The 15,739-nt window shown below is 42.0% G+C and overlaps 1 protein-coding gene across 1 annotated transcript; it reads right to left on the reverse strand.

The window, feature by feature from the left end:
- Positions 1-178: 178 nt before the first annotated feature.
- Positions 179-15,273, reverse strand: nt5dc2 (5'-nucleotidase domain containing 2). Its single transcript, XM_086124031.1, has 14 exons — positions 14,791-15,273; positions 11,669-11,853; positions 11,507-11,581; positions 11,389-11,444; positions 8,615-8,708; positions 7,207-7,335; positions 5,133-5,193; positions 4,968-5,070; positions 4,710-4,811; positions 3,083-3,164; positions 2,863-2,949; positions 2,042-2,182; positions 1,894-1,958; positions 179-1,600 (listed from the first exon to the last, which is right to left on the reverse strand). The coding sequence occupies exons 1-14, from the start codon at positions 15,152-15,154 to the stop codon at positions 1,339-1,341; spliced, it is 1,806 nt and encodes a 601-aa protein (XP_085980157.1). The 5' UTR covers positions 15,155-15,273; the 3' UTR covers positions 179-1,338.
- Positions 15,274-15,739: the final 466 nt, after the last annotated feature.

The following is a 15,739-nucleotide window of genomic DNA, read 5'->3' on the forward strand; positions in this document are numbered from 1 at the left end:
AACACTTGTAAATCTAAAATGGATTTTGGTCAGTGTACACAAATTTTACCTGTAAAACTTTCTTTGCCACCATGTTTGCATATTTTGGCTCACTTCACATCATCAAATTCCAAAGTATCAGAATAACATTAAATGTATGTTTGATTGCTGACAAAATAATGTGCACATGACACTCAAATGTTTTCCTGCTGAGACAGTTTATTGAAACGTACATTCATGAGATGCATTGCCACTGAACTCAGTCGTACTCGTCTATGAGATAACACTCGTACGATGTAAGTAAACATGAACAGCAACTATCTGACACGATTTGAGACAAGTCTGAAGAGGGGTAGCCAGAGGAATCCACCTCTTTTTTTTTTTTTTTTTTAAAGCTGTTTGAAGTTGCCACCTATTCTATTTCCTGACCTAAGCAACACCAGCATTACAACGTGCAACTGGAGTTTGTGATCAGGAGACATTTGAACTTTGCAATGAACAAACCAAACTGTCTGCAAAAAACATAATGACATGATTATACACAAAGACATTTTTCACAAATAACTATTAAGGCCGCACAGAAACTATATAGTATGAGAGGAAAAAAAGTTGTAATTTTACATTAAAGTAAAAACAACTTCTTAGGGGGGAAAAAGGTATCTTCCCTCTAAATAACCTTTCGCAGAGTGATTAAGTTGATGGCTAGACTTGATTCTCGCATTATGCCATTTTGTTTCTTGAAAATATGACTGCACTTGTAAGATTACAATTTGACGTTCCTGCAGTGGTGCCTTGAGTTACAAATTGAATTAATTCAGCGATCTAGCTCATATCTCAAAACACTCATGTCGCAAATCATCTTTCCCCGCTGAAATGAATGGTGATGCAATTAATCCATTCCATCCAATTTTGCTTGTACTGTATATTCCAAAAAAACAAAACAGCCAAATGACGACTCATAAAACTTGAAAGTCAAAGTACCATTGCATTCAATTTTTTCCCTTAATAGTGTAGTCATTGAATGCTTCATTATTTTCCCCATGTGAGTTCCTTCATGTAAAAATTATAAGAGCAATGAAAGATGTAAACGCCTACTTGAGGTGAAAAAGTGAACCGCAGTCCACTATTTATGCACACACTAGTTCATTGCCACAACTACTGTAAATAGGAAAAGCTACTTGTGCGTATGTAGGTTTTTTTTTTTTTGATGAAGCAGCCCAATCAGCTTTACTTTCTGCAGGCTGTTTTTCCATCTACTTCTTTGGCGAAACTGGTCACGATGTACAATTTTGTGGCGCCTTGCCGCACCCAAACATATCTGTCGTAAAAGGCAATGGAGTGTCTGAAAAATCCATGCGCTCATCGAATTTGAGCCATTTCCTCCAGAAACGGCGTTTTCATGCATCCGGTGCAGAGCTGGTCCATCCACAGCGGCGCCTCGTGTTGCAGAGGGGTGCGGCGTGGGTAGAAGGTGTGAGAAGGGTCGTAGTTCAGGAGACAGCTGAGGGAGGCCATGTAGAGGTCGGAGAAGCGAGACAGGCGTCGGGAGAAGTACGTGGGATTGTGGCACGTTCGAAAGATGCTGCCGAACTGAGGGTTGAATAAGTTCTTTGTCATCACCCTGGGAAACAAAGTTAGTCAAGACAAATGATTGAGCAACATTTTTGCCAACTTTGTTTTGGTGCCATTTTGATCATTTACAGACAATGTAGACATATACAGCGTGTAGTGAGCAAGATGACAGCACCAAACTTCCAGCAAGCAGCAGTTTGGCCATCTTTTCAATATCCACTTTGAAATTGCTTAATTTTAACCAAGTGAACATCAAGCGAACATTAAGTGCACCGGGTGGAATTCTTGATTCGCAGTCTATTTAACCCCAGAGTGAGCTTGAATAGCGTATGAGTCACACACCTGAGTTCGTCTCGCTCCTTCTGCCACTCGTCTAGCACCTGTTTGGAGTCCGGGTCACGGTGCGTCTGGGGAATCGAGTAAGAGTCAAAAAGATAGCCAAGCACAACTTTCCTAGCCCTCTGCTTTTGGTTTGACGTGAACGTTTCACCTGTAATCGTTCCATCAGGCCAGTGAGGGCCTGCAGCCAAGTGAGGCTGACAGAGTAGCGCTCAGTGCTCACGACTTTGGTTTCATGTTCCAGTTCGGGTACAATGGCGCCCGTACGCCAGCCGTGTCGCAGCGTCAGGTCCTGCCGCAGAAAAAAAAAAATGTTTCTCACCGTTGAATGAGTATCTACTGTACGTCTCTCCGAGTTTGCACAAAACAAAACTTGAAAGGGAAACAACATGGCATCCAAAACTCCCACCACATTGTGCAAGCACTGCCCTCTAGTGGTGGATCTTTGCTTTTTTCCCAATGATATATTTCGAGTATGCCAAAAATCATTAAGATATCCTTTATTTGTCCCACACTGGGGAAATTTACAGCCTACAGCAGCAAGAATGTGGGTAGAAAGAAGAAAGAAGAAAAAACAAACAAACACCGTTCAATTAAGTGCAATACAAAATGGATAAATCGCAGTGCTATTTACAATTGTTTTTCACATCATTCAATTATTATTATTATTATTATTGTTATTATTTTTATTCAGCAGCCTGACAGCAGTCGGTAGGAACGAGCGTCGGTATCTCTCCTTCTTGCAGCGCAGGTGTAACAGTCTCTACGACATCTTTAAAAACAGTCATTATTCCAACCTACTTTATGTGTTATGTTTGTGACAATTTTGTTTGGCGGTGATTTTCTAAATATGAAAGATCTACCTCGGCAAAAATAGTACTGAACGAGAATGTACTTCTTGATGTTAGCAAATGAGAAGCTAACAGAGGACATGAGGTCAGGTCAAGATGCCCATCAGGCTTTGACACTCACAGCCAAGTCGCTATAAAGATGGTCTCCAAAGTAAAGAACCTTCGATCCTCGCCAGCCCGTCAACCTGAGAAAGTCAAACAGGTTTCCCTGCGACACGAAACAAACACGCACATGTCAGTGGGTCTGTGACTGATGAGGAAATGCCACATTTGCGCTCTCCACCTTACCTGATGAAAGTCGCCCCGCATTGTTTATTTACCCGCAGTGTCAAAGCACTGACCTGTTTGTAGATGTGGCCTTTGTCTAAACTGCTGATCTTTTCCCAGCGAAGGTCCCCATTGCCATCCAGACGACGGAAGGGTCTGCAATGCACACTTTGAACATTAACACTGCCCTTCAATACATGAAAATACAACATGCCCTGAAATAATGATTCAATTGAAAATGTACTTCACATAAAAATTATATTATATATATCAGGAAAATATTTTAAAAATACTTTGTAAAGATTTAATACAACTGAACTGAACTGAGGCTGTGATTTTTTGCACCACTAGAGGGAGCCACACTACCCCGTGCAATCCCACAGTAAATCAAGGCTAGCCTGATTCGTGAGCTGCTGCTTTTATGCACACAACTACAGCAGCAGGCCCCAACCAGCCATTTTTGTGCCACGGACCTGAAGAAATATATTGACGAACCCTTGTAGAAAATATACAAAAAAGTCCTAAAAACACAGCTCACCACTACGCTGACTGAAATGGTTAGAATTAGCGGGAACCTCACACTTGTTTCTCTTCAATAAACTGGCTGCACCGAGGGGTAATTTGACTTTCATATTCATCAAAGTGTGTTACTTATGTTGAGTGTACTCCGCAATTTAGTTTTGATCGGCCGCTTCAGAAACATACAATGCTGGAAAAGCACGCATTTTAGGTAGAACTATTCATTCACTTGATTCTAATTTCCGGCTCATGCTCACAATCTGCATAAACCACACCCCAGTTTTCCTATAAAAGGACATCCGTTTGATGCATCAAAACGAGATTGTCAAAAAGAATTGAAGTTGCAAGAAATGGCACCAAGAATTACATACAAATATACCACGGTGGCAATTTCATTTTTTGTGTCCGAGGTGGGGGACAAGAAAAACAACACTTTTAAAGCAGCTTCCACTAACATGTTGATGACCCAAAAAAAACGATACTTGAGCCCCTATCACAGAGGCAATGTCTTGTCAATGCAATGTCTCCCGAGGTCCGCACCGTGGCTCAGGTGAATAAAAAATGGTTTGAAATTCAGGTGGAGGCAAAGAAAAGGATATTGAAGCAGAGGGGAAAAAATGAAACTGGAGGAGGTCAAACACCAGGACCAACTGATGTCACTCCACAAAAGGAGGGATTGGTGGCTATAATCAGAAACTCGGCCATCTCTGACATTTGTGAATGCAACCAGGGGGGAAGTGATGACGTTAATCCGTCATTTACAGACCATTACTTATTTGGAATTCTTACTTGCAATGTATATGTGTGTGTGTGTGTGGGGGGGTTCATAATGGCTTAATGTAGGCGGGAAAAAACAATTGATGAATCACTTATTTGTGCAACAAATGTTTATGTGCACAATGTAAGCACCAATTTGTGCATATGCAGCGTTTGTGAATGAGGCCCGCCGTTTTTAAAATGCAACTTTCTTTGGATTGTAAGTTGTAGGTGTGCATTCTATCTCATTATTGCCTGATTACAAACATCACCTTTTTTTTAAAACCGAAATAAGTGGTTTGACATGGACAGAGGCACAGGTAGATGCAGCTGATTTCAAAATAAAACATCAATAAAATCTTTTTTGTTCCATCTGTCTGTGCGTCTTAGTGGTTGCACTACAGGACATGTCGGTACAGTACATACTTGATACAGTCAGTGAAGAAGTGAGGTTTGTCCGCCTGCACGATGATGACATCAAAGAAGTCTCTCCACTCTTTGCCCACCATGTGCGTCATGCCTTTATCCCTACACAAGAAAGCGAAAGAATCACTTGGAAATGTAAGCCACATAAAAGGTAAAAAAAATATATATATATATATACATATAGAGCAAGAAAATATTTTGAAACTACTTTGTAAAGATTTAACACGCTTGCGAGCCCAAATCCTGGGCCACACTTACACAAAGCTGAAGGGACTGTTGGTGATGAGGAAAAGTTTCTTTCCATGACTGACGAGTCGGTGCAAAACAGCATCAGTCTCATCTCCTCTCAGAATGAACTTGTCTAGACACAAAGAGGACAACTCACAGGTAAATGCTGCGTTGTCCTGACTTGAAAAATCTTACCAAGGTCTTGCATGATCCATTTGTACATGAAGCCTTTGAGGTGCACCATGCCGATTGCTTCCTGAAAATGACAAAAGGGGGAAAAAGTTCCTTAGACAAATTGATACTTGGTGCTTACACACTCAGACGCATAATCGTTTTCATCTGTGACAGACCCAGCACATACAGAGCACAAATCAGAATTCAACAGCTTTGCTCGTACTGTGTTCCCATCATCCCAACACAGAAGACCAAACACATATTAGGATTCTGTTCCGCCATCGATCACGAAATGAAGAGATCTCGCGAGATCACACGTGACCTTACAAAAATGAATACAAACAGACATTCGCCAACATGCCCTGATGTTTGCCGAGTGTTTCCAAAGAGGACACGAGTGGGGAGTGGTGAAGATGTCTTCAATAAAAACACTTGCTTTGGAAAACAATTCCTGCTGTCTGGGGAAGACACATTTGTGCAAAATATATATATATATTAATAACATCAAGTAGGACAACAAAGGGGAACAAAAACAGCCTGATTGTCTTGCTGTGTGCACCCGCCCTTAGTTGTGTGCGCTGCAAGTGGAAAGCCTCGTCAGTCAAATCCAAGAGTTATTATTCTTTGCCCAACCGGGTTGTTTCACTCAGCAGATTCCTGTGCTTCCAGCTGAGGAGCGTCAAAGGATTGTTTCTTTAAACCTCTCAGCAGGAGCCAAAGGCCAACAAAAAGAAGGTGCGGCAGACTCACACCATGCCTGTGAGACGCGGCTGAAGCTACGACACCAACCGAGGAGATACAGTGGTGTCTGCTGACACCATCTTAATTCGTTCCCAAAGTGAAAATACATTAAATCCAAATCCAATTTAAAAAATAGAAACAAAGAAAAGTGTCACTGCTGACTCTGTAAGCTACATTTATCTTCGTCATTTTTTTCCACAGAGGATAAAAAAATATCCCAGGGAGTGTTGTCTGTCTGTGTGTCTCTCCAGTTTGTGTTCAAATATAGAATTGCTTAAGGGGTGAGAACCGCAACAAATGCTATTCGTTAACCCATCAATGGTGTTATGCATCATTTGCTAGCATTAAGCTAAATGGACTTGTCTAAAGCAAGTCAATTTTGCATACACATTGTGTAGTTCTCTCTGTTTTATGTTTCGTTTGACACTAAACTTCAACTTCAAGCTGGAAATCCAGCTCTCTAAGCACCACTGTGGTCAACAATGTATTTGGAAGCAAAATCTGTAGTTTGGATAAATGAATGAATGAGGAAAAGAAAACCCAAAACATGTTCAACTTCATAAAACAGGTTGAAGGCTGGTAGGCTATTCTTACTTTTCAATGTCCCAAAAACACTTTTAATATACAGTATATTGTATATTTATGTCTTGCACCCTTGACGTGACAAAACCTTTAAAAAGTTAAATAACGTCTTAACTGCATTTCTACAGGTGTGTTTGCAGAAGGCAAAGGATTCTCTTCAGTATGGGAAGTTTCCACAGACTAAAACTGCGGTGGGGAGTTATTTTGAGAGGGCAGTTCAGCAACACGGTAAGATGACGACTTTACATTGTAGCAAAGTGTGATTATTTCTTCAGTGCTGTCCCATCGAAAGAATGAAATATTTCCAAATATGTGAGGGGTTGGTTCACTTTGGTGAGATACTGTATAACACTACATCTTGAGAGGCAACGATGGAAATGAATATGGGTCGAATGAGCCCTCATCCCATGTTAATACACAAACAAACTGCTCAATGAGTATTGAGTAGCAACAGGAAAAAAAACTTTGAAAACTGCCAGTGGCGGTGCACTGACAAAATAATCTTTACGGCCTTTCACCTCATGAGCATCTTGGGTTCGATATACAGTACTTTCTGATCAATAGGGTTTTAACAAACACGTATTATTGTTCGAGCTAAAAGCAGATGTACGTTGTGTTTTACATTTAGTGTCAAATGGCAATAGGTTTTGAATAGAAATTGCACCAGCGCAGACGACTGCCAGAGTGACCACAATGTGGGGTGGTTTCCATTCCAATTCACACAGGCCGTAAAAACTTTCACACATTTCACAGTCCAAATATGAATACTCACGGAGACGTCTTTGGAGAGGTGAACCGGATCGTAATCAATGTCGTTGGTGATGAAGAAATCATTTGCCACAGCCAAGAGGGTCATCTCAGGGATGGAGAAGATGTCCATGAACTGTTTCACCTTTGGGCCCTGTTGCAAAGTACAACAGCTCTCATCATTCACAGCCAGATTTAATTGCGATTTTTTTTTCCAGCATTCATCATAGCACGGCAAACACGGGGCAGCCTGGGTTGGGACCCATTTGACTGAGAGGCTTTTGAAAGGGACGAGAACTTAAAGCAGGAAAGCATCTTGGCAGTTCCAAACATCAGTCTGCTAATGAGCAATTGGGACAAACTAACCTTTGTGACGTCCAACACACTGGACGCAGGGGAGAGAATCATCTGATCTAAAAATCATTATTTTGCAGAAAAATCTCAACATTTTTTCTGCTTCATGATGACAAAGGCCCAAAACGGATTACAAAACACAACCATGATCACTTATGTAAGCATTCATCTCAGACAGATGGATATTTAATATATTTATGTAATCTTTATGACATCAGAGTTTGGGATATAAAACTGGATTTGTTTTGTGCATTCTTTGAGATTAACTCAAAACACAAGAATCTCAAATCATTTTCCCCTGTTGACAAGAATGGAAATGCCATTGACCTGTTCCAGCCTGACTCCCACCGCTCCTAAAAAAATCAAATAAATAATAATAATAATAATTGTGTAGTGGCTTTTAATTAAAAAATAGCACCTCTGTAGAATTGTAGTTTATATAAAATATACTGTAATGGCATGATTAAAAAAATGTAAAGAATTTGTATTATGGCTGACATTGGGGTTTTTTTTGGGGGGGGGGGGCATTGTGCTGCTCCTTAAGGTGTACGTGGAGCTGGTCAAAATTCCTCAGCAAGCTGCAGTAACATGAGTAGTTCTTCGCAGAAGAAAAAGAAGTATACGCCTGTGAATGTTGTTGTATTTTGTCTACATGTGTTGCTCCACCGTTTGAGTTGAAATATTTATTGCTTAAAGGGCTATCACACCATGATAATGCCAGTCATTATTCCGTCTGTGATATTTTGCGTTGTTTACCAGCATTAAGCTAAAATGACTTCTCTAAAGCAAATTTAGGGGGTTGGTTGGATTGCAGAATGCTGTCATTTGTTTGAGAGTACACTTTAGCTGGGAGTAGCAAGAGAGTTGAAGCTTGTTTTTGAAGAATTCTTCACTATCTGCCAAACTGTTGCTTGTTGTGAAATGAGTTGAGTTGACCGCCAGTATACAGCGCTCGTATCTCTTTGCTCACAAGTCAAAGGAAAAATCAGCTGAACAACGGCTCTTATCTCAAAGAAAAAACACTTAAGTCAAGTCACTCTTCTCTCAAGGCGCCAATGTATTGTAAAACGTATATTCACTTTTCCGTAGAAGCCGCTATCCAGTTGCAGAGGGATGTGGTAAGTTCCCCCGTAGAGTTTGAGGACCTCCTCGTCTGGCACGGGCCTCAGGCCCCTAAAATCAAATATCAAAAATGAAATGACAGACCGTCCCAAAAGTCACTGGACACTTCCTTTGCTCTAGTTTGTTTTTGGGCAGACATAAATCCATCTGCATTTGTCAGCTTAGACGTTGCTCTTTCTGTAAGCGTATCACTCCTTTGCTGGTGGCTCGCCAATTGACGTTGGACCAGCGTTAACAAGAAGTTGCGCTACCCCTGCCGGCATTTCGGTGCCAATTTACGAAGATTTATGGCCGTCACAAACAATTTACGCTTACCATGACAAGTTTCTCAAGAACGGCTGTGTGCTTGACCAACACAAAGCGGAAGGCCCGCTACGACCAACACTGATGAGAACACCAAACTCCGAGAGCAGGCGTATCCAGCCGGCCGTAACTTAACCCCACAGCAACCAAATCTTGATTCGGAGGATGCTTCCGAGAGTGATAAATCTTTCACAGACAGACTTTGGGTTGTTCAAATGCTTCGAGATTGAAAATTACAGTGCTCCACAACCTGAAGTCGAAATGGGTAAAAGTTTATCACTCACCGAAGCAGCCGCTGAATGGAGCTTTTGTGAAGGCCGGTCCTCAGTGCACGCCTCTGGGTAAACTCCCGGGCTTCGCACGAATGCCTGCTCTCTGAGTTCAGTGTTTTCATCAACGATAGTAGTGGCAGACCTTCGCCTATGTGTTTGAACTGGCGCTAAACTGCGGTCGGGGACAGAATCACTTTTTGCCAGGTGGCAATTTTGCAACACTGTTCCAATCTCAAATGATGAGCCAGAGGAAAGGGAATGCTTACACAATTGAGTAAAGCCTAAGCCAAGGGTCGGCAACCCAAAATGTTGATAGAGCCATATTGGACCAAAAAAAAAAACAAAACAAAAAAAAAACATGTCTGGAGCCGCAAAAAATTCAAAGCCTTATAATGAAGGAAACATGCTGTACTGTAGCTATATTAGCTATATTAGCCTCCAATCAAAATTACTAAGTTGGCGACAAATACACTAGTGTTTTTCAAACTTTTTTGAGCCAGGGCACACTTCTTTCATTTTTGTATCTATTAAAAAGTATTTGGTGAATTAATTAGAATGAAATTGCAATTCACAGAAAATGATCATAAATTTCCTCTGTCCTGATGTGGCTTTTCTGTCCGGTTTAAAAATTAAATGTTTCCATCCATCCATCCATCCATCCATTTTCCGAACCGCTTGATCCTCACTAGGGTCGCGGGGGGTGCTGGAGCCTATCCCAGCCGTCTCCGGGCAGTAGGCGGGGGACACCCCGAATCAGTTGCCAGCCAATCGCAGGGCACACAGAGACGAACAACCATCCACGCCCACACTCACACGTAGGGACAATTTTAGAGCGTCCAATCAGCCTGCCATGCATGTTTTTGGAATGTGGGAGGAAACCGGAGCACCCAGAGAAAACCCACGCAGGCCCGGGGAGAACATGCAAACTCCACACAGGGAGGCCGGAGCTGGAATCGAACCCGGTACCTCTGCACTGTGAAGCCGACGTGCTAACCACTGGACTACCGGGCCGCCCTAAATGTTTCCCGTGAACACAAAGATTTGCTCACATGAGTAAAACAATGGAAAAAAAACAAAACGCTTATTTGAACAATTAACCTGTTATATTGTTACTATAACCGTTTTTAACATTTAAGAATGACGTTATAACAGCTCGAATTGAAATCAAAAGAACACAAAGTATTTTATCATCTTTCATATTTATTGTTTCACCGTCGTCCTGCATTCATGCGTCACAAATTCGCTTGTCTCGTCTAAACACAAGGCAATTGGCTAGCTGTTGCTGCTCCCTAGCGGTATGGGAGGGTACAACATGATTACTTTCTGGGCGATAGACCACACAGGCATACAAATTGGATATTTTCCCGCGGCACACCTGACAATGTCACGCGGCGCGGCACGGCACAGGGTTTGAAAAACACTGAAATACACAATGAGCCTTCATGATTAAATGTTTTTTTTCCCTGCAGTGCATCCTGTAGAGCAGGGGTGTCCAACCTTTTGTGACCGAAGATCCACTTTTCGATCAACCAGCCTCTCAAAATCGACCCATTACCGCACACGCGCATGCCGATGCATGGGACGCACTTTAGCAGCGTGTTAACTATCGTCGCTCACGTGTACCGTTTAAAAATGCTCCTCTCTGCCCTCCAGATTCCCATTCTCTGCCAGTACCCTCGGCGAATTGTACATGAAACGCCTTTTTTTTTTTTTTTAATAACAGCCACCTGTCTGGTACCTCACCCTGCTAATAAAAATGTGTGTCGCAGGCTGTGATGCATGAATCTTCGTTGACAGAAATGTTGAAATGTAATATTTCTTGTACACATTTTTACAGCACTGGAAAACCTTAAGAATGTTTTTGTCATGTTTGTCCTCCTACAGAAACCATATTAAAATATATTTCCCTCTCCCATCTTTTTTCCATTTTCAAACATTTTTGGAAAAAAACCTCCAGGGAGCCGCTAGGGCGGCACAAAAGAGCCACCTGCGGCTCTGGAGCCGCAGGTTGCCGACCCCCGGTCTAAACTGTCAAAAGATGATGGTCTCACATCTGCCCGACTGATTCCCAAAATGGGATTTTAAAAAGATGAACTGTGTAGTAACTCGTGGTACGCCCTGCATGTGCAACACAGCAACAGCAAATAATTTTTCACCTGTATACTGTTCCTGGCTGGATGTAATGGAAGGCGTCTATCTTCATCAGGAGGCCCTAAAAGGGGAAAAGTAGTTTCACCTCAAGATGCTGACTCAAGGAACTTGAAGTTCATTTACCTTTTGGATATCATAGTGAAGCCCCCGAGCCGCAAAGTTGGGAATGTAATCATAGTTGAGGATTCCCTCGGGGTACTGTAGACCAGAAGGACAAAATGGAAAATTTGAATGCGTTTGTGTAATATGACATTTCTAATATCCCGACTTCAAACTGGCACAAACCTTGAAGTGCTCAATGAGAAAGTCCCTGGCTGTGTTGTAAATCATCGTGTTGAGCGCATTGGAATACAGAGCCAGCGTGTAGTCGTAGTCAAAGCCGTAGATGTCCACTTCGGCCAAGCTGACCTCATTGTTGGCGTAGATGGCTGACGAATTGAGGGACTTGCACGCGCCGGGTGGAATTAGATCTGACCGAGAAAGGGAAATAAGTAGAGGTGCAACAGTTCATTGATTAGTCGACAAATAATTTAAGAATGGATTCACGGAGATTTAACTTTTAATGTCCAGATCCTTGGAATTTCAGTCGCTCAACAGGCAATACTCTCCCAATTCAGGGAAAAGAACAAGATTTTTGAAAGAATGATTTCAGACATTTTAATGCCAATTAAGGCCTTGTTTTTAGATTCACGGATTTAATGCCTTTTATGGAATTCTGGATCAATCTTGTATATACATCTACCAGTATATATACATGGGAACATAAATTATAAAGAATCGTTAGCTGCAGCCCTAAGTATTTTTTTTAACAGAACTGAACAAGGAGGGACTGAAGGAAGCGTAGCTTTTGACATCCTGTCTTGTTTACAAACATAACAACTGGGGAAATTGCAAGTACTGTAAACATTAAGAGGAACGAAAAGAAAAACACATGCCATGTACACGCTGTAACAAATATAGATTGTATAGTAATATAAAACAACAAAAAGTCCAGTTTGTCCCAATTATCTACCAGTGCTTGTCCACCTCCACATTCCTATGATGATCCATTAAAAATGGTTTTCAATTTTGTTTCAGTCTTGTGATGTTTGCACTCAGTTTCATCGTCATTCAAGAAGCCCAAGCCTGAACTAACACAAGAAGAAAAGCAGTTGTAAAATAAGTACTTTCAATCACCGCAAAATGTTGAAACTTGCAAAAGAAATAGGAAGCCAAAGTAGCTCAGCGGCGAACCCAGCTGACTTCAATTTGGAGAGCCTGGCAAAATGGCAGGAAGTTGCATAATGACTGTACAGATTTCATCGATGGCATATCCAGCTAAATGACATTCCATCACTTCTAGATTCAGTTTTGTTTATCACAGAGACAACATCCTATAGATTCTCGAGTCCGGTTCTCGAGAGCCCCTATCCAGCCTGTTTGACGTGTTTCCCTCCTCCAACACACCTGATTGAATGATCAGAATTGTTATCAAGCTCCTCTGATACTGGACTAGGGCAACCCTGATGTTAGAGAAACAGCACAATCAGCATTCGCAGTCTTGTATTTGCACAGGAACACAGGAAAACAGATTGCATGAGGAGTTTACAAAGTGTCCCTGAGTGATATGAGAGTGTGTGGCTGAGGGCATTGGGGGATGCAGCTGCACATGCACCCACCACATTTGGCTTCATATTATAATCCAAAAGCCAGAGTCAAAACACCTCCAAGCATTTACATTATCAAGAGGCCTCAAGTATTTGTCCCATTAATTCAGCTGATTTTCCCCCGAAAACTGGGTGACGTAGTTTAAACACAAAGATTTGCTCACATGAGTAAAACATTTTCTTAAAAGTCATTGAGAGAGTTTCATAAGCAAGTTATAATCAAGTGGTGATGCCATATCTGTTGAATTAAAACAGTTTGATGGAAGGACTACAAAATCAACCTTGTGGTGACAGCCTTAAATGCTACTTTCGGTTCAACCTCATTCAAAACAACCATACACTACTAGTGGACGATTACACACAACGAGTAGAATATTTTTGTCATATGAATGACATTGCTGGACACTAGTAGGCCAACTACATTTTACTAGTGAAGCAAAACGGCACTAGTTCATAACTGCAAGCTACTAGTACAACTCAGCTCTACTGTATTTATAGAGCACTTTAAAACAACCACCGCTGTCTACAAAGCACTGTACATGGAGCAAATATCAGAAATACAATACTAAAACAAATAAATAAAGACAGTAGAAAGCACAAAAACAGTAAAACTAAAAATCAAGTCTGAGTTGTGCTGAGCCAAAAGCCAAAGAATAGAAGTGGATTTTGAGATGAGCTTTAAAGGTGGGCAGCGATGGGGCTTGCCGAATGTTCAGTGGGAGGTCATCACAAAGAGAGGGACCAGCAACGGAAAAGGCTCGATCCCCTCTGAGCCTCCGCTTTGTTCTTGGTACCTCTAATAGTGTCTGGTCTGCAGACCTGAGGCACCGGGCAGGTGTGTAGGGGTGGAGGAGCTCAGAGAGGTGAAGTGGAGTGAGGCCATTTAAAGATTTGAAAACAAATAATGGGTCGCATTATAAATTTATACCAGTTAACACCTAACACTTCCCAAGTAGTGGTAGTAGCACGCAAATGTCAACTAGCACACAGTTTAGCCTCACAAATAATATAGTCAAAATTGTCCTCTTAGTGTGCAGTAATGTCATGTGCTCAATTCTACCAGTTGCATGTAACTAGTAGTACATTTGACATCCACCTTAGAGGAACAAAAAATGTGACTAGTAAGCAGAGGTGGGAAGAGTACTGAAAAATTGCACTCAAGAAAGAGCAGATAATGGGTTAGTGGTGTGTATATTTTTTTTAATCAAAAGTATGAATGTGAACAAGACAAAAATGCAAAAATAGTAATGGGCCAATTTTCAACATTCAATACAACAGCAGAACAATTGTGCCTTACTCGTGACGTTTGCTCCACTACCGTTATTGTGTGACATTTCTGCAAGCTATTAGATATGAAGCACTAGATGTTCGCCAATCGGAATTGTATCATTAGTATTGCCACTAGCAGTACTAACATTTAGTTGTCCTACTACTAGTGTGCCAAAGTGTACAGAAATGTCATGCAGAAGTGGGAAAAAATATTATGAATAAGTCGTTCTACTAGTGGGGTCCATTAACTTGCCAGTGACGATCAGAAGCTGAATATCACGGCTATCGAACAAAAACGCATATAAGAGTCTATTTGCCGTGCTGGGAGAAGTTGCTGACGGTTCTGGTTTTATTTTTCATTGAGGGTTCAACAACAACACTAAATCAAACGCTACGCGAGGAGTTCAAGTGGCAAGACCAGAAGAGACGAAGGTTATTTCGAGATGCGATGGACGATTATTCATATGTCACCGAGTTTCTTATTCTACTGACCGTGAACCAGCCGTCTCAGATCAGCGTAACGAGCCCACATGTAGGTCTTGTGGTCCACGGGATCCGCGGTGGCAGAAGACGTTGACGCCCGTCTCCTTGCGCCAGTCACACCGGGCGCACCGGTGGGCTCCTCGGCTCGCTGTCCGGCCGCCGCCGCGGTGGCCGCGTGGAGCGTTTCGCTGCACGGTTGCACGTCGCCACTCGGCCCCCTGGAGCCGCCGGAGGAGCAACTGCTTCGCTCCTTTGTCCCATCGTGGCCAAGTAACGTGACGCAGCACGCGCAGTTCACTTTGGCGGATTGTTTTCGACTTCGTCCGCTCCAGAGGCTGCGAGTCAGCGACGTGGCCGCGATTTTCAGCGACATTGCAGGCGCCTGAAAAATTACTCAAGCCTACTGGGCGTGAACGTCAACAACGGATGAATCCACAAGTAATACTGTACTAATACTCTTACCCTGCTTCCAGTCCGAGCACGTCCCCTAAATGCAAAAGAGGGCGGGGCGTCTGTTCGAGCAGCCAATCCTGAAGACAAAGTACATTTCCACTGGACGTGCGTGGATAGCTGTTTACCCGAGCAGCGGTGGAAAGTAACGAAGTACAAATGTCACAGTTACGTACACTTCAGCACAGTAATGAAGTCAGAATCGTTTGTTACAATTGGGAAGAAGTAACAAAAATGTTTTACTCCACAATAAGTCGACTTCTGCGACTTCTGTATTTCTTACTTTTTAGGGGAAGTAATTTTAGACTACATTATGACCGTAACACTTTTCAAATATTTTGTTACCTGTAAAGCAAAGTAACGAGGTACGAGTACTTGGTTTCGTCCTTCAATAGTCAACATATTAGACTCAGTAACAAAGTGCAGGGGGGGGGGGGTGACAAACGAAGTATGAAAAGTCTTAAAACAATATAAGCTATATCAATGCAGTAACATGGTACTAATACTT

This window comes from Hippocampus guttulatus, chromosome 1 (genome assembly GCF_054856545.1).
Source record: "Hippocampus guttulatus isolate MCC_2025c chromosome 1, RoL_Hgut_1.0, whole genome shotgun sequence".
NCBI classification, from domain to species: domain Eukaryota; kingdom Metazoa; phylum Chordata; class Actinopteri; order Syngnathiformes; family Syngnathidae; genus Hippocampus; species Hippocampus guttulatus.